Consider the following 21,127-nt stretch of genomic DNA (forward strand, 5'->3'; position numbering starts at 1 on the left):
TCACACATAGGCCTAAATGGATAAATCAACGACAAAACAACATGGCACATTAATCCACACAGTCCCCATCACACATGACCAATAATAACAAAATAAGACAATAAAACAATAACAGAACACGCCCAGTAGGAAATATCCCACAGCCACATAGTCCAGTGGTTCTCAACCTTTTCAGGGTGTGACCCCCCAAAATAATCATATGTGAACTTGGGACCCCCCACCCTGACAAGCACTTGGAATTGTATAGAGTTGAGGCATTAATATTGTGAAAATAGCAGATCTACAAGCTCACACGTTGTGAGGCGCTGAAGCTTGTAGATTGGCTATTTTCACAATTTTGGCCTCTTTCTTGCATTGTTTGACAATTTGGCCAATGTTTGACCAGTTTTTGTAGTATAGTTTGTTGATTACTTTTGATGTAGTAATGGTCTTTTTCTTTTCTTTAAAAATGTTTTTGTTGAGGTATTAAAAAGGTCTTCAAAGTCCTTAAATTGTCACTTCACTGTCATCTGGACCCCCCCCCCCCCCCCCCCCAAAAAAAAAAGCGTAGTAGCGCCCAGGAAGCAATAGTTTATCATGTGACATTTCACATTTGAGATGAACAAAAATAATGATAGACTAACTGTCTTAATTTGGCTATAGCCTATGTGTTGTTGGGGCAAATTTTCAAAAGAGATGACTCTGGATGATTACCCTGGTATTACAACAGTACCCAGTTCCAAAAGTGCACCGTGGGAGCGCATGATAATGATGCGTTGGTCAGGGAAAAGTGGGAATAAACTGTTCACAAACCCATCTAGTGTGTGCTATGCTTAGAGGCGATCTTACAACAAACGAACATGTTGATTAACTGTTATTTTTATAGTCTGAAATTACGGTCTAAAATTGCTGGTCTCCCTGAAAAACGATTCTCCTTTTCTGTCATCAGCCCACCATAATTGCGTTGTATGCGCGGTGATTATAAGCAAGTGGTGGAAGAAGTACTAGGCTACTACTCACATGTTGTACTTTTAAGTAAAAGTACCAATACCACATTGTAGAAATACTCTGTTACAAATAAAAGTCCGGTGGGTTACTCAAATTTGACCTGAGTAAAAGTACAAAAGTAATTGGTATCAAAATATAGCCTACTTAAATTAACAAAAGCAGAAAGTAGGCCCTACTCATTATGCAGAATGTCCCATTTCACAATTTTTCAAAAATCCTTTGAAAATAGCAGATCTACAAGCTCACAATGCATTGCATCGTGACACATTGTGAGCTTGTAGATCTGCTATTTTCAAATGGCCAAAATGGGCTGAACTGGTTAATGTTTGTTTTGTAATAATAATCCAAATCTACAGAGTAACTAACTAAAGTTTTCAAATAATTGTAGCGGAGTAAAAGTACAATATTTGCCTCTGAGATGTGGAGTAGGCTAGTTAGTAAAAGTACTGAAAATTGGAAATTCTCCAGTAAATTAAAAATACCTCAAAACTGAACTCAAGTAACTTGAGAGTAAATGTAATTAGTTACTTTCCACCACTGATTATAAGCCGAGTGATGTGATGACGGCGCAGAGGAGGGTTTCACCCACTGGACTTTAAAAGCTCTTCCTCTTGTCAATTTACTGTTGGAAACAAGGAGGGCAAAGGGGGCGCTTCTTCAGAAAAGGACGGTGAGCTCACACACCAGATCACCAGATCACACCAGATCAACTGATACACAAGCCAAGCTAGCGTTTGATCGCTGCTGACTAAGTCCCGGGGCGAGGATTCAGGATCCAGGTGTTTTGGAGTTCTAAGAAACGCGTCTATAAACCTTTTTACTGGGTGAGTTCTTTACGTTTATAGGCTTATTGGATGGCATTTTGAACCGGGGTTTGAGACAAATTAAGAGCGAAAAAAGTTAGATGCGAAACTGACTTTGTTATATAAAAAAGGTTTTAACTTTTAAATAGAATAATTTCACATATTTACTCAGGGTAAGATCTGCTGGGCGGCCGCTGACCGCAAACGTGCGTTCAATTAAACCAGTAGTTACTAGATCTCAAACTTTTTCATGTCAAGAACCCCCAAATTGACACTTATTTAGCCCGCGGCGCGGACCCCCATTAGAAAAGATATTCCAGGGACCACACATAAGAGAAGATTTTTACGGCTCTAGCAGTGATTCTCAACCATTTTAAATTCAAGGACTCCCAGTTTGACATGTATACGGACCCCCATTTAATGGCATTTATATCTCTGGAACTCCAATTTATATTGTAAAATCAATGTCAATTTAACTTAGAGAGTGTACAATGTCCATTTGTACACTCTCTGAGTTACATACCCATAAGGGTCCATTTGGTTCCTAATTATCCATCATTTAGCTGGGACCCCCTGGAACTCCCTCAAGGACCCCTGGTGTAAAGCACCCATTATGTGTTGCCCAGTAACAGTGGTTAAGTATGATTGTGGTTATGAAGGCTTACAGTGGCCTCTAAAGTTTTTATTTTGTCAGATACCCTCATGAACTGTTTTCATAGCTAAGTATGCTAAAAAGAACTATGATGTAATGAACTACTAAACGGTTCAATAATCCTACCTTTAACTTGACTTGATGCAGATATGAATGTGACAGATCCTTTCTGTTGCCTCATTGTGTGTGTGTGTGTGTGTGTGTGTGTGTGTGTGTGTGTGTGTGTGTGTGTGTGTGTGTGTGTGTGTGTGTGTGTGTGTGTGTGTGCGCGTGCGTGCGTGCGTGCGTGTGTGGTATGTGCATGCTTGCATGCATCTATTCTGTGTGTATCGAGTGTGCATCTTATTTCTGTATGCTATAGATTATAGAATCATTTGGGCGGCATAGTTTAGTAGTGGCCATCCGGGAATCAGAAATTCACTGGTTCCCCTTCATGTCCATTCCATACAGGCTAGGTCTTTTGTGCAGAGCAGTGAACACTTGTATATGTTCTGCTGAGAGAATAGTGGTTTGAGCAGCTACAATGAGACTCGCCATAACTTGTCCAGTCAGATCAGTGTGGACAAAACGTGGTCACAGCCTGTCCCCCAATCCCTCCAACCTTCCAGCTCTCTGGCACAGCTATGTGACTGACATTTCGCTCATTCATTTTAGAGTGTCCTCGACTGCAGATGAAATGTTCTGGTGTCTTGGCAGGAGCATCCATTCTTGCCCCCTGGTTTTTCTCAGGGAAAATGCCTTGGTACAAAACAAACACACACTAAAAACTCTCATCCTACTGTCAGAACAACTGATTGGGACAGCAAGTATGCCACACCATTTTGGTTCACATACTGAAGCATAAATATGCTTCTCAATTAAGTGAGATGCCGGGAAAGTGATTAAGGCTGCTGTTCAGTAATACCATTCCCACAGGGACAGTTTCTCTTGGGGGTTTCTCTACTAGTGCTCTATCCTTCTAGACAGCTACCCCCTGGCATTTTTTAAACTTTGCTGTGTCTTTGTGCCAAGGATATACAATACAGGGCAATGGTTCCCTGCAAATTAACCTTTACTCTCTATTATAAATCACTGCTGAAGTTATAGCAGATGAGAGAGAGAGAGAGAGAGAGAGAGAGAGAGAGAGAGAGAGAGAGAGAGAGAGAGAGAGAGAGAGAGAGAGAGAGAGAGAGAGAGAGAGAGAGAGAGAGAGAGAGAGAGAGAGAGAGAGAGAGAGAGAGAGAGAGAATAACATGTGACACATGTTTGAATCTTTCAGGTTAAGTGGAACCTGCAAACACAATTATGTGGTACATGCACACACTAACTGGTTATGGCACCAGGGCACTCAAAAACGTGAGTGTTTATTTAACTAAGAGAGTTAAATAAACTTAAACTTAAACCCAGGGTGACCCGATAGCTGAGTGATTGCCCAACAGCGAGTCCCTGGTTCGATTCCTGGCCGGACAGAACTTTTGCTGCATGTCACGGCCCTACTCTCTCCGTGTTTCCTGTCTCTCTCTACACTGAACAATCTGAAATAAAGCATAACAATGCTAAAGAATTAATCTACCCTCCCTCACACAAAAAGAAAAAAGATAACACTTAAAACCTATATACTTCATTGACAAGGGTCCTCCAGGGCTCTATACTTAGTCAACTACTTTTTTCCCTCTACACTACATATCTTTGCTTAAATGAACGATCTCACAACGCGTCACAAATCTGCTATTTTTGCCAAATATTCCTCCCCAGAATAGGGACGCTAGGTTTCATGTGGTTAAATGAATACTCAGGATTTTGCAGTGCACTTTGCAGTGCACTAAAAAGGGGTAATGTCATATTTTTGCCCCCGGGTGTCCCTTTGATTCTTGTCAACAGAGTTGTTGTCCTGGCATGCATTCTGAAAGGTTGCCTAAAGTATAAGAGCCTATATTAGTCATAATGACTAACTGTTGGTGTTTCGTTTCTTTCCAGTGAACAATGAAGATGCTGGCGCCTCTGGCTGTCCTTCAGCTGTTCCTGGTTCCAGCTCTTATGGTAAACATCCCTTCAGTGTGAATGAATGCATTGCATCAGAGAACGCAGATGCTGGGAAAATGTGTACAGAACTAAAAAAAACACAGTAAAGTTCTCAGTGTTAATTGATCCATTTGTAACTCTTGAGAGTGTACAAATGGACCCACAAGTGTCCACATTTTTGGACCACAGGTTTCTTAGCATTTCTATGATGTTATGACACCCTAGGATGAATGGTACAGTAAAAAAAAGAAGCTATCAAAATATGCGATCTAGTGCAAGGCCTATTGGCGCACGTTTTTAGCTGTGGCGGACCCGGGATGGAGTTATGAAATTGTTCTGCTGTACCATTCATCCTAGGATATCATAACATCATAGAAAAGGTAAGAAAACCGTGGTCCAAAATTCCCCTTTAACCTTAACCCTTGCCCGGTCCATTTTGAGTCAGCTTTTGAATTGAATCCACCATGATACATTGTCTATCCACCTGTTTCTTGGCTGTGTGTTTTCCACTTCCTGTCGGATTTCATTGGATATCATTAGTCATCTGACCGGTTTCATTGGATTTCATTGGATCAAAAGACAGGAAGTGGAACACAGTGAAAAGCCTAGGAAACAGGTGGATAGGCAAAGTCATATTTTATACCACACACAAAACATAATGCAGCTGGCTCCTGCCTCAACACTTTTTCTAGTCATTAATGTTTGTTTTTAGTGATGTGATGGAGCTTGAAGTGTAATCTCTTTTAATATAGCTCTGAAATGTTTGCTGTGTATTTCATGGCATATGGCAAGTAGGGTATGAGTGTAAAGAGGTGTTTTGTGTCTTATCAGGTACCCAATGGAGACTACTGGGAGGCGTGGGGTCCATATGGAGAGTGCAGTCGAAGCTGTGGTAGTGGTGTGACTGTGAGGACAAGACGCTGCATCACTGTGAGGTAAGAAAATGTCTCTTTACTTGTGCTTTGATATCCCCACATGTATATACTGTATTTTCATGTACTTACAAGTAGCAGAACACAGGCCAGTGCTCATCCACTGGCACGTGAATACTCAAATACACACACACACACACACACACACACACACACACACACACACACACACACACACACACACACACACACACACACACACACACACACACAAACAACCAATTCCACCACTACCACACACACACACACCTCAAGTTTTTATTTTATTGTGAGGTTCATGAGTACATAGACTTCTTCGAAGAATGCAGCTAATTGAGAGGTTCAGAAGTATATTGTTTGTTTTCTTGGCAGTGCAAAGGTTCACAGGAAGTGGGCTTGTCTTAAATCCAGAACTGATTACTGGGAGTGGTTGTTTAGCATGAAAAGGACTCATCTGAGCTGGGCGTTGACTGCTAAAGGGGATGGGTTGAAGGTTTGGTTTGGACAGGTTAAAAATCTTAAAGGCAAAGCATGTGAAGGAATCAGTTGAACTAAAATCAGCGTTTCTATGTATTTCTTGATCACACACTATAATGACATGTTCAATGTAACCCGGCAGTGTTATGTTCGCCTTTAATTTCCGTGACATTCCAGAGCATCTAAATAAATAGGATAGAGTGAAGACCAGGTTGTCCTGTGCCAGCTCAAATAGTAAGCTCTCTGTTCATAAATCATACTTCTGGAATCCAGGCGGCATGTTCCCTCTTGCAATTCCATGAAGTGATATGCATTTATGAGGCAGAATATTTTGAACATTTCCTCTGTGCCACTCCCATTGAGGGTCACTCTTCCCAAGATTGGCATAATAACTCCAAAGCACCCCCCCCCCCTCCACACACACACACACACACACACACACACACACACACACACACACACACACACACACACACACACACACACACACACACACACACACACACACACACACACACACACACACAGTCTCATAAACAATAAATATGTTGTATACATTTTGAGAAGGTAATTCCGCAAATTATATTGTTATCTAGATATGGACTGGTACAGTATGTACATGTTGGAAGTTGTGCCTTGTCTGTTGCCCTACCTTTAAGATTTTGAGAAATTGAGCAAGTTAGATTTGATAAATAATAGTCATCTTAACCTGGTTATAACAGCCATATGCTCTAAAAAACAATCCACTAACTTAGTACTTTGCATATATGACTAACTACTCTGCATTTTAAAATAAAGTGTGACAGTATGCCTCTTAATAATATGTTATGAGAATATGGGTTATTCCCACTGGAAGGAGGGACTGCAAACATGCTCAAGCACAGTTCTTCTAGTTCAGAACTTGGTATGTACTGTACTTGGTATGAGGCAATACGTATGGGTTCCTTTCAACAGCACAACTTAAGAACAAGGACAACCTAGAGTTGTGCATAGTTGAGCCATATCGCCATTTGCCTCAGTGTATATTATTACCATATTACCTAAATGATATACACAATTCATTTTAACAAGCACTGTATTGTGGCATAGTTCACTTTCATTTGGGGTGTCTGGAAGTGTGTTTATTCATTTGAAGGTCAAATATTATGAAAATACCAAACTTGATCATAATTATTATGTCATGTCAGGAAACTCAATGCAGGTAAGTGAAATGGCTTTAGACAAGCTTTTAAATGCAACCAATCTAATCATTTTAAAACATTGTATGATAATTTGTTGATCAATAATTGAACTTGACCTTTGATCACCAAATTGCACTAGACATCATATAGTATTTACTGTACATTCTATGAAGTTTCATGGCCTTGTGTTGAAAGTGTATTGAGTCATTGTACAGAGAGTGTTGTGCATATTACTCAGGAAGAGTAATACGTTCCTAGTTATTACTCCTTTAAAAGGTAATGATATTACTTGGTAATAAGTTATATTACATATTAAATTATATATTATATTACATATTACTTTGGCGTATGGGACATGGTCAAACAGATCTACAAGCTAACAACGCATTGCAACATGTTGGAGATCTGTTCACACCTGGGCCATTCATTCTCTGTTGCAGTACACAGTACAGTATTCCCTCTGTTTTGTCATCGAACAGAGAACCATAGCTGAGCTGGGATGACAGCTTCTATATTTATTAACTTACAACTTTTTCAAGTGGTCTGAGTAACATGTAGTTAAATAGTTAATGGTAGTGTTCAAATATTTTTTATTGCTTCATGCACATTTATTTATTTAAACATTAGTGCACACAGGTGATAAATATGAGAATTTGATCCCGCTGCCAGTATTCTGTTAGATCCAAACCCACAAGGCAAACCTTCGCACCATGGGCGACCGGGCTTTCTGCTCGGCCGCCCCTGAACTGTGGAACGCACTCCCTGTCCATCTGAGAGCTCCACAGTCACTTGATTCCTTCAAGAGAGGACTAAAGACTTACCTTTTTAGAAAAGCTTTTCCTTAGCTGGTTTTACCTCTAGGCTTTATGCCCCATGTTTTAATAGTTTTACTCTAGTCTCCTAATTGTTGTTTTCTTTTATTGGTGTGATGTCTCTGTTTTTATGCAATTGCCTTCTGTAGCACTTTGAGATTTCTTGTAAATGTAAAGTGCGTTATAAATAAAATCCATTATTATTATTATTATAGATCCTGCTGGCACTGTTTCTGACATGCCCAATTAGTCATCCAGTTAGTCAGTCACTCACCCAGGAACTGAGGTTATTTTCCGATAAACTATGAGTAAGAATGAGAGTGGGAATGGAGCCTGGTCCTGTCTGTGTTTAGTTTTGTCTGGCTGATTAGTCATAAGATGCACCTGTGCATCCTGTCATCAGAGCTGATTGTTGAGTCCTTGAACTAATGCTCTCATCAGGTAATTACATGTTAATAATGCAGCAACTAGAAGATCATTTGGCACATGCATGCTTTACGGGAGAACAAAAACGGTTTAATTTGTTGTGGGGCAGAAATAAGTTAAAGACAGATTGTAAGACTTTAAAATCGAGAGTTGCCTGCCTCCAGCAGAAAACAAAGCAGTGATTTCTCACATTGAGCTCCAGTTCTAATGCAATGAATTCTGGGACAGGGGTTTGGCCTTTTGCCTCAACAATTTTGCAAATCATGGGCCCTCCATTGCTGTGATTCCTTGTATTGTTACAAATGTAATAGGAAACACACTTAACAATGGAAAATCTGATATTTAGAGACCTTTTACACATTACACTTGCACTCGATTCAATAATGAAAGTTACTAACTAATCTGATCTGCAGTGTAAAACCGCTGTGTAAAGCACAGCAGTAAATACATTGCGCACCGCTCTGTGTCACTGCCTATTTCAATACAAAGTTACTTACTAATCTGATTATACATGTCCATATACCAATGACAACAATGGGAGTGTGATTCCCAGTGATTGGGGTGTCGTTACCATGATTTGTTGGTGCAAAAGGCATAACAGTCTGGCCTTATATTAGTTAGCACAAAAGACCATTTATTACAGTTAATTACAGTTCTTGTTATAAAACAATAGGGAGAGTGAAAAGCAGAACAATGCATTATCTTTCTTGCATTCATTTTCATTATGTTTAAAAAACCAAATGTAGCCTTACATGTCTGTAACTCTGAGAGTGTACAAATGGATTTTCTTTTTCATGGCATGTGGAGCATACATTTTGGGGGTTTCAATTAATAGAGCTACTATAATAGCAAGTTTATGTGTGTATACATTTTTAGCGGCGCTAGTTAGCGGCGCTAGTTAGCGGCGCTAGCCGCTCTATACCTTTAGGTATAGAGCGGATATTAGCCCTCTATGCCTGGCTTTTGCGTCAACGTTCTGATTGGTCAGGTGCGCCAACGTTCTGATTGGTCAGGTGCGTCAACGTTCTGATTGGTCAGGTGCGCCAAAGTTGTGATTGGTCACTATTCATGACATCACTATGATGTCATGAATATAGAATTCGATGTCTATATAAACGATGACAATGACTTCATCTTATTATTCATTTGGCTAAAGTCTCCGTCTAGGTAAGTTATTTAAAGTTAATATGACGAATAGAAAGAGAAAGATACAAGAACAGATGAAGGGTGAATGTATAGAAAGTCTGAGTTCGGGACCCAGTCATCCGTTATGACAGAATGGTTTGATAGAGACGATCGAGAATCCAAGAGTCCGTTAAGGTTCTGATTGGTCAGGCCCGTCAAGGTTCTGATTGGTCAGGCCCGTCAAGGTTCTGATTGGTCAGGCCCGTCAAGGTTGTGATTTGTCAGGCAAGGGGTCTATTCATGACATCACTATGATGTCAAGGTTTATTTTTTATTTCCTCATGTTTTTTTTTGTATATATTTTTATTTGGCTAAAGTCTCCTTCTAGGTAAGTTATTTAAAGTTAGATCCTCAATTTAACTTTATCTGTCGTCGACGCTCTGATTGGTCAGACCCGTCAACAAAGTGATTGGTCAAGCTTCACATGACACATGGCTATAAACACATTATAAACACATATCGATGACATAATGTATTCAAAGGCGCCGCTACCTTCACACAGGGTGTGATTTTTTTTATATGCATCTGCATGTGTCTCTGTTGTCTTAATTCACATTTTGTAGTAATAGAAGCCCCACTAGAAGCAATAGTAGCTTCAAGCTCTAGTGGTATGACATCATACGAGTTAGCCATCCATTTGGCTTTAAGGATGATTTCAAATGCTGAAATACTGCCCTAGACTATAAGAATACCATATGAATAAAATGAGTAAGTCTTGCCATTTGAAAAAGAATGTTGCCTACTGTAGGAACCTCTGTCAAGTCTCAGATAAGATGTCTTAACAGTGTTTGCACACCAAAATCCTTAGTGTTAAAGGGACTACACCATGAATTTAAAAAATAATAATAATATTTAATATCATATTGTTTATGTCCCTCAAACGTTTTTCAAAAGGTTTGAGCCTAAATCAAGCCTCAGATATACTCATTCCAACTAACTTCTCTCTGGCTTATAAAGCACTTTCAGCTGCAATACCAAAACGTCCTGTTGGGCAGAGGGGTGCTACTGAGCAATTCTGTCTGTCAAAATACATGGGCAGAAATGCAAGTGATGTAAGCAACATTGCCATTCTGAGATGGCCTGTTCAGACACGCCCATTCTGAAAATCTCTGAAATGAGAATGAATGACTGAATGTTAAAAAAAAATATTTTTTGGGGTACAAGAGACACTGGGGAGCCCAACCCCCCAAAAAAAATGTCATGGTGTATCCCCTTTAATTTAACTCAGTGTTACACAGAATGCAAATGGAATACTTGGTCCATTTTTACACTAAGTGAAATTAGCAAAAGATTTTACTGCGTGCCCAAGCAACATGTTACAAAAATGTGAACAGATAAGGTGCAATACAAAACCATTTCAGATGTCTTTTAGCTAATGATGTCTTATTTAATTGCCATTCTCATAATAGGACTGATGGAGGTCACAACTGTGTGGGACCAGAGAAGTCATACCGCTCCTGCAACATCCAGGTGAATAACATGACTCAATAATGTCATCATAAAGACTTAAACCACACTTTTCAGTGGTTTTTATGAGACTTTTACACCCCGTCATTTACAGTATGTGATTTCCATGACAGTTTATCCTTTTTTGCATCACTACTCAATTCACCCTTAGCCTCCTCCCTCTTGACCTCTCCATTATGTGTTTGTTTCCACACAGGACTGTCCAGAGGGATCTAGAGACTTCAGAGAGGAGCAGTGCTCCCAGTTTGATGGAACTGACTTCCAGGGAAAACGCTACAAGTGGCTCCCCTACTATGGAGGTGATTAACTAAACGGGAGGGAATGGAGTGTTTTGGCTGATAATTCAGGGTATGTTAGTATAAACCTGAATTCATGTACATATACTACACACAGGCACCTATAGGTTGTGTGGTATAGCCTGTAGGTGTAGAGTGCTGTTTACTGTGTAGGTCAGGTGAGAGCTGACCAATTTGAGTCCATTTGACTTTGTACAATATAAAGTATTGTATTAAGGGAAATTAACAAACGGGGGTAAGCATCCAAATTACATAAGTTATTCCTAATTCAGGGGGTTTCTAGTAAAGAGAGTCAGAAAACGATAATATCTGACAAAGGTGGAGTGTTTAACTTACCACCGACATCTTTCACAGAGGAGAGCGAGCGTGTCTTTGTGAGGAGCGCTTCTACTTGTATAGCCCAAGGCTGATCAGAACGCATGTGTCAGCGCTTCCTAATCAGATGCTATCGCTTGATTAAGTAGGCGAACGGGTACAAACGGGTCCAATCAGCCGCCGCGGACTAGCCGTTGTCCGTGGTGCTGAACTCTCTCCTCAGAGACCCCCAGCTCTCCTCAAAGACGCCGCCTGTCGGAATGGGTCCGAAATGACGGCGTTGGGGGTGTGCATTTTGTTTGGACCTCACAGAAGTGGTTGGGAGCAGCCAATGCAGTTGAGTTTTTACATAGGAGAAGGGTTGTGGGGTGGAAGTATCAGAGAAATGAAAGAGACAGTGGTCTTTCAGCAGCAGCATTTTTAAAACAAAACATATTTTTGTGGTTGATGGATTGTTCGTTATTTTGGCCACAAAATGTGACTTTGTTTCAGAGTTGCAGGCTTTTTTTCTGACAAGAATCCACTAAAAACAGTGTGCCTCTGATAGTTACATATTCAATGGGTAGCCTAAACAAGCAAACTTAAAAATTACAAATTTAATTTTAGAACTTATTAACTTGGGCACCCCAATATTAGGTGCATGTAAGGTCGCATTAGGCCCTAAGTTTACAAAATAGTATGACCTAATCATGTATCACAGATGCAGGCTATGATGGCAACATAAAAAGCAGTATCTCTTTTCACCTCCCGGTCACTCTGTAGTTTCATCATTGAGGTGCATAGAGATTCACATACATGCACTTTCACACGCACACGGGCACGTGCACAGTCAGTGTCTACGCCATCATCCTGCTTTGATGAGAGCTGGACCAGTTACCCTGAGTCTACCTGGGTTAGCTATGGCAGTGCCAGTCCACCACGGGTTGTGGTGGCTTGTATTTGATTATGAACAACATTTGTTGCTCCAACCTTTTTACGTCCTAGCATCTCTTATTTATTTTGTGACTCATCATGAATAAAAAACAATGTCATAGTTGCCCAAATTGTATTTCTTTCAATTGAAGTTGTATTGCGTCTCTCCAAAAAGATTTATTGTTCTGTTACTAAAAAATATTTCAGACATTCATTTAGGCTTCACTCTATCCAGCACAATTCTGGTTTACCTAAACATGGACTTGTGCTCACTGAGGTCATGGCCTAGATGTTGATTATCATGCATGCCTGCACAGAATGAAAACGAATGTGAAAGAGGAACTGACCAATTGGCACATTGTGAACGTTCCATCTGAGAATCGTAGGGGAACACTGCCGGAGTGGGTTTTATGTAGATGGGTGATTATTTGAGAATTAAAATCCAGGAACATTAAGCTATGTCTCTAACCCTTTAACAGCGGATAACCCGTGTGAGCTTAACTGCATGCCCAGAGGAGAAAACTTCTTCTACCGCCACCGCAGCGCTGTGGCCAATGGTACACCCTGCCACCCTGGACGGAGGGATGTCTGTGTGGATGGAGTCTGCAAGGTAGGCCTGTGGGATGAGATGAGATTATGAGGTAACATTCATTGGGTGAGGTGAGATGATGAGGTACTGTGGATGGGATGACATGAGATGAGACAACACTAACACTATGAGTGATGTTTACATGTGACTGTATGGATGGAGACAAGATTAAATACAATTAGATGAAATTATAGTAGATGAGAGGAGATTGTAGTAACACAAGAGAGTAGTGGAGAAGATATGCTAAATGATAGTTATGAGATGTGATATGAAAAGTAAAAGATAAGAGACCTTTCATAGGAAGTAAAGACACTTATTTTTGCCTTTTTTTTAGTCAAGTCCTTCTTCACTCTTGTACTCTCATTTGCTCATCTTTTTATTTCATGGCAATTCAGGAGTCTAGCTGTCTGTAAGAGGGTTGGCCTGTGTGTGTCCTTTTGTTTGTGTGTTTGTTCTGAGCTAATCTTACAAACCACTTGACCATTTGTTTTCACATGTTTTTGAAATATTTAACTTTATTCTTATAATGGAAGTCAAGGGGTCTCGAAGTTTCAGTCACACATCATACTGTAAATATGTGACAGACGACTGATGTCACAGCCTGGCTACATGAAGTCGATACACATGAGTCGATTTTTTTTATCTTTGTACAGAGTGCTTTAAATGTTTTCATGAAATGTCACATAATACACCAGTATTAACCAGAATGGACCCAGTGAATAGGACTTAGCAGCAGGATAAAATATTAGTTTCAGTATGTGGCATATCAAACACTTCTCCATTTGTCCAAACACATTCAGTTCTCACATAATTATCGCAGCAACCTGTTGGCCTTTTGTATTTTTGAATGCCTCAGTCATTTAACCTCCAACATAATGTTGTCTTCAGCTATGTTTTGGCTGGCTACAGTCCAAATCACAATTTATGATCAAATATTTATTCTTGGACCCTAGTAACCTCTTTGTTAGAAAATACCTTTATACGCTTAACCTCCGGTGTCATGTTTTTGTCACCTAGTTTTCAGTTTGCTCCCATGCAAAACACATTCCATTCGCCCAGATCATCCATTCTCACAAATAAAACCTTTTTAAACCCAGATTAATACAAGCCTGGATCCTAATCTTGCTTGTCTGCCTTTTGAAGACAAGCAAATATTGTCTTTGCACTTACCAATTCTTATTGTGTTCGTGTTTACGCTTGTGTTTGCCTGTCTACCACCTCATACAGTCTTTTGAAATGCTCTTTGGTAACATTTCCATCCTCCTTAACCTTAATTCCTCTTAACGCTTGTTCTCCTGTTTCCTTGACCCCCCCCCCCCCCCCTAGCGTCTGGGATGTGACAACATGTTGGAGTCAAACCAGCAGGAGGACCCCTGCCTGCAGTGTGGGGGCAATGGCCAGTCTTGCTCTCTTGTCAAGAACACCTTCTCCCTTCGTACCCTGCCTACAGGTACACAGACCTGACCCCCCCCCCCCCTTTTTTCTGTTCTCAATTTATCTATACTTTCTGGTAGATTAACTGCCTTTCACCACTCATTGACCTAAATTACATGTTGGGTTCTGAGATAATATGAGGACAAAATGTAGTTTTTTGTTATTATTACAAAGAGTCACAGGCAGACTATTACAGTACTTGAAAAGAGTGGCAGATAGATTTGGACTGATTTATGAAACACAAATATGAACTCTTCTGTATCTCAGGCTACAACCAGATGTTTATCATCCCTGTTGGAGCCACCTCCATTAGCATCAGGGAAACGGTTCCCACACGCAACTACCTGGGTGAGTCCTGGCAAGACCTGACAACATAACACATTATAAGAGAATGAGAGCTGTTCATTATTTAAAAAAACATGAATATAAAATGATGCATATAGTTTCACTCCATACCAGAACATTACAAAATATAAATAATACCAAGCAGTGAGATAAATACAGGATTAGCAAAGGAATTGATCATTCATTAGTTAATGCAATGACAATGCCAATGTCTCTTTAGCTATCAAGAATCTGCGTGGCGAGTACTACCTGAATGGTCACTGGGTAATTGAGTTTTCACGGGCCACACCTGTCGCTGGCACAATGCTGTACTACCAGCGTGGCCCTGAGGGTGACAACACCCCTGAGACCATCATTGGTCGTGGTCCCACCACCGAACCCCTTGTCATTGAGGTAAGACATGTATGACTGTGTGTTTTGGGTGCCCGCTTTTAACCTGCTGTTGTTTTTCTTGTTTTGTTATCTTCATAATTCTTCATAAACATGCAGAATTATGTAATTGAACTAACTATAACTGGTGTCACTGAACGAATGATATTTGGTTCAACATCTGTCAACACATCCCTGCATGATATCATATTAATGAATTGAATACCTGTGATATAGTGAGTGACACCTATTGCGATGTTGACAAAATGAATGGACAGACTGAAGTAGCAGACTAAAAGATTTGTAACTTCTGTTTGTGTAAATGACCTCAGTCAATATAACCAGAGTGTGGCGACATTCTCTGTCCTGCTACATGTAGTTGATCAGCCAGGAGCCAAACCAGGGTGTGGAGTATGAATACTACCTGCCTAATGGACGCTCAAGACAGGGATACTACTGGAGCTTTGGGTCTTGGACTGCCTGCACCAAGGAGTGTGGATCAGGTCAGTCACGGGGGAAACTCACAAGAAAAAATATAAATGACTTGAAGAGGAGTCACAATAACACACACAAAAGATACTCCAATGACTGTTTTGCTCTAAATGCCACAGTAGCTCATTTTCAAAAAGTAAATATTAAGTTGATTATTTTCTCCTTAAACCAAGTAAATGCGCTATCACTGAATACCCTAAACATAATTAATTATATGTATTATTATAATGTATCCATTAGAGGATATGACAGTTATGCACTGTGATTTACGTTTTACATAATATAGTGTTCCGTCAACTAAAATTACAACCTGGCCTCTTCCTTGTTTTACTGACTCAAATCTCTGCCTGTCCTCCATTAGGGTACCAGTCTCGTCTGGTGTTCTGTGCCATTGATAATGAGGCCTACCCTGACTACCTCTGTGCCGCTCTGCCACGGCCCGCCAACAACCGCACCTGCAACCCTCATCAGTGCCCAACCACTCAAAGGTGAGTCAGGAAGTCCTTAACAGATAATGAGTTGATAAGGAGTGGGTTTTCTAAACACATCTGGAGACCGGGTTCATCTTTGTTCAGTTGTAAGGGAAATGAAAACCAGTCTTTTATATAATGTGTCAAATTATAAAGGTTTGTGTTGTATATATGATAACATGTGTGACAAAACACGGTTACACACTGTTGTGTCACTTAATTATGTTAGATTTGCTTCTCACTCATATACTGTTCTCACTGCTATATTGTTTGGGCTGAAACCCAGACTTGTGTAGTTAAAGTGTATCAAATTAAGTTTTCTTGATATATTGTCTGGGTTGTACAATTACTATATAACTTGTTATACAATATCCAGATTTTTTTTCAGACACTACCTGTTTATGTGATCGCAAGTGTCAAAAGGTAGATGTTGCTCAGTGTAGTTCTCACCTTTGTTGGCGTGTTGTGACTGTCTAAAAAGGCTGGCGTACCTGTATCCACCACAGTTGTGGAGGCCCTCAGAAAGACCCAGAACTTATATATTCAGGTAACCCAGGGTTCGTGGAGTCTTAGTGAAGTTGTGTGTCACCTCAAACACAGGGGGAGATCTATGAAACCAAGATTTAGTAGGCTAATGTTGATTATTTAACCTGGTTTTACTCAGGGAAACTTTCTCATCAACACTATGCTTCCATACGGTATATTCACTTTCAAACATTCATGCCTTCTATTATAGTCTTCTATGATTGGAAGCTGAGCTACAACATGCATGTTGTTGATCAACATCTAAGTCAATAACTTTGGCTCAAAAACTGAAAACCATCTGAATCCTAAGCTGCACATAGTCTTCCTCCTCGGATGTGTTTGACTTTAGTACTTAGTGTCTGTGTTTTAGCATGAGAGTCTGTTCTTCCACATTGGGGTCAGGAGAACAAAGGCTTGGGGCAACTGTCCAGCTCAGAGATCCCTCTTTAAACTGTTTTGACGCCCTCCTTTTTTGTTAGACGCACTTAACACTTCTTCCCTGGGAGTCAGAAAGGGTTCACTTGTGACTTGACACCAGTTGCCTCAAAGGGTTCCCCCACTTTTCACCTCTAACCTCTGGCCCCTTCCTCTGATCACTGAGCTGGGCTGCTGTCTGATTGCTTTAGCAAACCAGTCGAGTCTATAAAGTGCTCTTGTCTGTGTCCATTAATGTAGTTGTCAATGTTAACTGCACAAGTGAGGTGTTTGTGGGTTAAGGGTTATGTAGTCTAGGGGTCTTGAGCTATGTTGTTATGACCTCTTGTTACAGCCATTACAAGGATGGGAGACCTCAAGGTAAATTATGGCTGAACTCTAATTTTGTTAATCAAAATAAACTAAAGGAGATGGGATGTGTACATACTAAAGTACTGTGTGATGGGTGCTGCATGGGAGATGACAGCATGTTTGGGGGAAATGTTGTACGAAAGAGACAAAGTGGTTGTTGGGCAACCACTGGTCCTAACTCCTAAGTAGATCCACATGTATTAAAGAAGCATCAGGTTGAGTAAGAAGCCAGTTGCGCACAAGTGATGTCATATAATAGTGTATTGTAATTTAACTTTCTAGAATTGGCATAATTGGCATTGACATATTGGCTATAGAGAAACGTTTGATGTACAGTAGAGGAACCTCATCAATACATTGATGTACTGTAAGACCAGAAAAAAAAGCAATGAAATAATTTTGTACTGCTAATCATTATAATAGTTACAATCATGTATAATACCCATAATCACAGCATCTAGCAAAAACAATCAAGTTAATAATTTTAGTTTTAATCTTGGCAGTGTAGTGTGGCAGACATGGAAGGAGGCACCACCACCATCAGAGAGGCCTGGTAGTAAATAGCTGGGGCTCCAGTGACTCTGTGGTATTTCCTGGTCCTCCACTTTGATGCAGCGGCTGCTCAGAAATCTGAGACGCCTTTGAACCTTGAGTTGCACCCATAAGCATGAGTTATACTTAGTTTCGTGCAGGTGTTGCACACTGAAAATAGCCAATCTACAAGCTCACAACGCACTGCACTGCTATGCGTTGTGAGCTTGTAGATCTGCTGTTTTCAGTGGCAGACACCGGTACGCAACTATATAAATCAGACATTATTAGTCCCCAGCTTAAAGATGTGTTTAAAAGAACATGTCAGACCATTGATGGTTCACTTCACACACGTCCTTGTGATAAGATGTATAGCGTATTAGTATGTTAGGAAGTGAATTGAATTTGTAATAGTTGGAACTTGTTCGTCCTTATATGCTATTATTGTTGTCTGTTCTACAATATGTATCCTTGTTGCTTCTAGAAAATAGTGTATGTTACTAACCAGGAAAACAAACCATCTGCTACTCAGCTGGCTTGGCTGGTGTGGGAATGGATCATGACTTGGATGGGTGTCTGTTTTAACTAGTGCTTGAGAATACATGCACATGTCTAGTTGGGCACAGTGTGGTGATATGTTACAACCGTGTGTTGTAACATGTCATATTCATATCAATTGTGAAATTTCAATATTTTTTTTTGTACAATCTTCGGCATTAAATTAGCAGGATTATGTAGGCATCTAATTTTGAAATGAAACTCAAGATTTTGCCAATTCCATGTTTGATCTGTCACCTAACTTCCACTTCATGGTGGTCATCCCAGCTGGCAAACTGGCGAGTGGAACACCTGCTCGGTGACGTGTGGTGGAGGCTCCCAGGTGCGCAGCGTGCAGTGTGTCTCCCATGACGTCTCAGGACCCCGCGTGGTGGAGGACGCCATTTGCGCTGCCTACTCACTGGCTCCTCCCACTCTGCAGACCTGCAACATGCAGAAATGTGCCGAGTACCGGGTCGCAAGGTGGACTGTGGTGAGTCACTGTGGTCTTAGTTCAGCTGATCCTGGTCATACAATGAACCCTTCCATCACCATGTAATCACTACACAGTAAAATCCAAAATGAGTTAAAGGAGTAGTTCACCGCAAAATATATTTTTTTGGGTGAACTACAAAAAAAATATTTTTGAATTAGACTTTTACTAGACTTTTTTTTGTTTTTGTCACATTCCTAAGCCAATAATTTGATGACCGGTGGAGAGAGCTCCTACTTTTTACTTTTTAGGAGACTCAAAGAGTCTCCTACTGAGTCTCCTATTGACCGATGACCCTGTAATGAAATTATTGGCTCAGGAATGCGACAAAAAAACAAAAAATCTTCACGAATTCAAGGCTTCATGGGGTGAGAAATTGATATAAAATAAGTACTTTTTGCTGTGAACTACTCCTTTTAGAACATTTAAGAGGAATAGTGACACATGTAACCTGCAAGGCTGTGTTGTATTAAGCAGTGGTCCTCAAAGTGGGGTCCAGGGACCCTCAGGGGTCCTTGACATGCACACGTTTGAGAATCACTGGCATTAAGTGTAATATTACCTGTGCAGTGCTCAGTGACCTGCGGAACAGGTGAGCAGACCAGAGAGGTGACCTGTGTGGGCTCTGGAGGAATGAAACTGGAGGAGACGTCTTGCAGCAGCTTATTTCGCCCGGCCTCAATCCAGCCATGCGAGATGACTCCCTGCCCAATTCAAATCAGCTGGCATGTTGGAGATTGGGGTTTGGTGAGTGAATATTACGTACACTGTAGAGGACACGTCTGTGAAGAGACAACAATGAACACACACAAAGTACATAATACAGACACACATTATATACTGTAGATAGATATATCTGGACATAATAGAAATAATCATTAATGGATTTCCTGATGATTTTCTCCGTCACACTCAGAAATAAAATCTAAACAGTTTTCTTTATTGTTCCATATTATGCCTTAGATTGACAGGCATTTTGGCTATCCAGCCTCCATCAGTGATGACTTTCTCTCCATCTTTCTGCACAGTGCTCTAAGAGCTGTGGCTCTGGTCTTCGGGAGCGTCAGGTGATCTGCTCAGATAGAGACAGGAACCTGTATCCAGTGGAGCAGTGCAACGCCAACCCCAAACCCTCTACAGTGGAGGCCTGTAACCCCCAGTCCTGCCGCAGCCCACAGGGTGAGGAGACATAGAATCATTTATGATAAGATCAAACGGGAATAATCCCTTTGAGATCGTATAGCTCTCCTTTTGGGTGTTTGGCTAATCCTAATCCTAACCCTGAACTGCATTAAACCGAAGTGAAGTGAATTTAACTTGAATACAGTGAACTCTTCTGATCTGGACATGGCTTCAATATCTGTGATAATGGTCCTCACTGTGAACCTGCTGCAAGGTATTTTATTTAAATCGCTGAACTATTTGACGCAGTGTTTCATGTGTATTTCCTTCTTTGTGTCCAGTGGTGCCCAGCATGCAGGACCCAAGAGGCCATGACAACACACAGACAGGATTCCAACCCTACGTTCCAGACCGTGCAACAGGTTGGCCTTTGATCTCAGCATATGATTTTTTATATAATAATAATACACTTTATTTATACAGCACTTTTAAAAGAGTTACAAAACACTTCACAAATGTGAAAGAAACAAGCAAACAAGAATGCAGAAAAACGAGAAAAATTAAAAAGCACATGATGATACAAATGTGCAAAAGAAACATGAAACATGATCAAAGCATAAAAGGAGCAAAACAGACTAATCAGGTAGTAAAAGCAAGTCTATGAAAGTGTGTTTTGAGAAGAGATTTAAAAGACAACACTGGACTTGCTAGCCTGATCTCCTCAGGCAGGTCATTCTAAAGTCTTTTCATATATTCACCTGTCGATCTATGCCTCTTTCCTCTTCTAGGATCTTGTCTTGTAAGAAGACTCTAATTAAAGGCCCTAGAAAACACTACTTTACTGTAAACCTTTGAGAGAATGGTTGCATTCCAACTCAGATTCTTGTTTATTCATTAATTGCCTGCTGATTCACGACACATGACGCTTCCTTGGTCTAGAATATCACCATGCTAAGATTCTATGCCATGCTTGCTATTAAATAGAAACATTCTACTTGGGAGTTCCTAA

The 21,127-nt window shown here is 40.4% G+C and overlaps 1 protein-coding gene across 2 annotated transcripts in view; it reads left to right on the forward strand.

Annotated features, from left to right (window-relative positions):
* The first annotated feature begins 1,620 nt into the window (after positions 1-1,620).
* The window catches only part of paplna (papilin a, proteoglycan-like sulfated glycoprotein), a 29,766-nt gene continuing 10,259 nt past the window's right edge, over positions 1,621-21,127 (forward strand). For both annotated transcript variants that reach the window (XM_084045078.1, XM_084045079.1), the window contains exons 1-15: positions 1,621-1,811; positions 4,399-4,461; positions 5,275-5,378; positions 10,845-10,905; positions 11,099-11,201; positions 12,905-13,035; positions 14,341-14,464; positions 14,716-14,796; positions 15,014-15,186; positions 15,542-15,665; positions 16,016-16,142; positions 18,792-18,996; positions 19,567-19,743; positions 20,025-20,175; positions 20,460-20,540. In XM_084045078.1, coding sequence (XP_083901204.1) covers positions 4,405-4,461; positions 5,275-5,378; positions 10,845-10,905; positions 11,099-11,201; positions 12,905-13,035; positions 14,341-14,464; positions 14,716-14,796; positions 15,014-15,186; positions 15,542-15,665; positions 16,016-16,142; positions 18,792-18,996; positions 19,567-19,743; positions 20,025-20,175; positions 20,460-20,540 — 1,699 coding nt within the window. In that variant the 5' untranslated portion in view covers positions 1,621-1,811; positions 4,399-4,404. The remainder of the gene's footprint in view (positions 1,812-4,398; positions 4,462-5,274; positions 5,379-10,844; positions 10,906-11,098; positions 11,202-12,904; positions 13,036-14,340; positions 14,465-14,715; positions 14,797-15,013; positions 15,187-15,541; positions 15,666-16,015; positions 16,143-18,791; positions 18,997-19,566; positions 19,744-20,024; positions 20,176-20,459; positions 20,541-21,127) is intronic.

Source organism: Gymnoscopelus microlampas, assembly GCF_963454915.1.
Source record: "Gymnoscopelus microlampas genome assembly, chromosome: 20".
Lineage (NCBI taxonomy): Eukaryota > Metazoa > Chordata > Actinopteri > Myctophiformes > Myctophidae > Gymnoscopelus > Gymnoscopelus microlampas.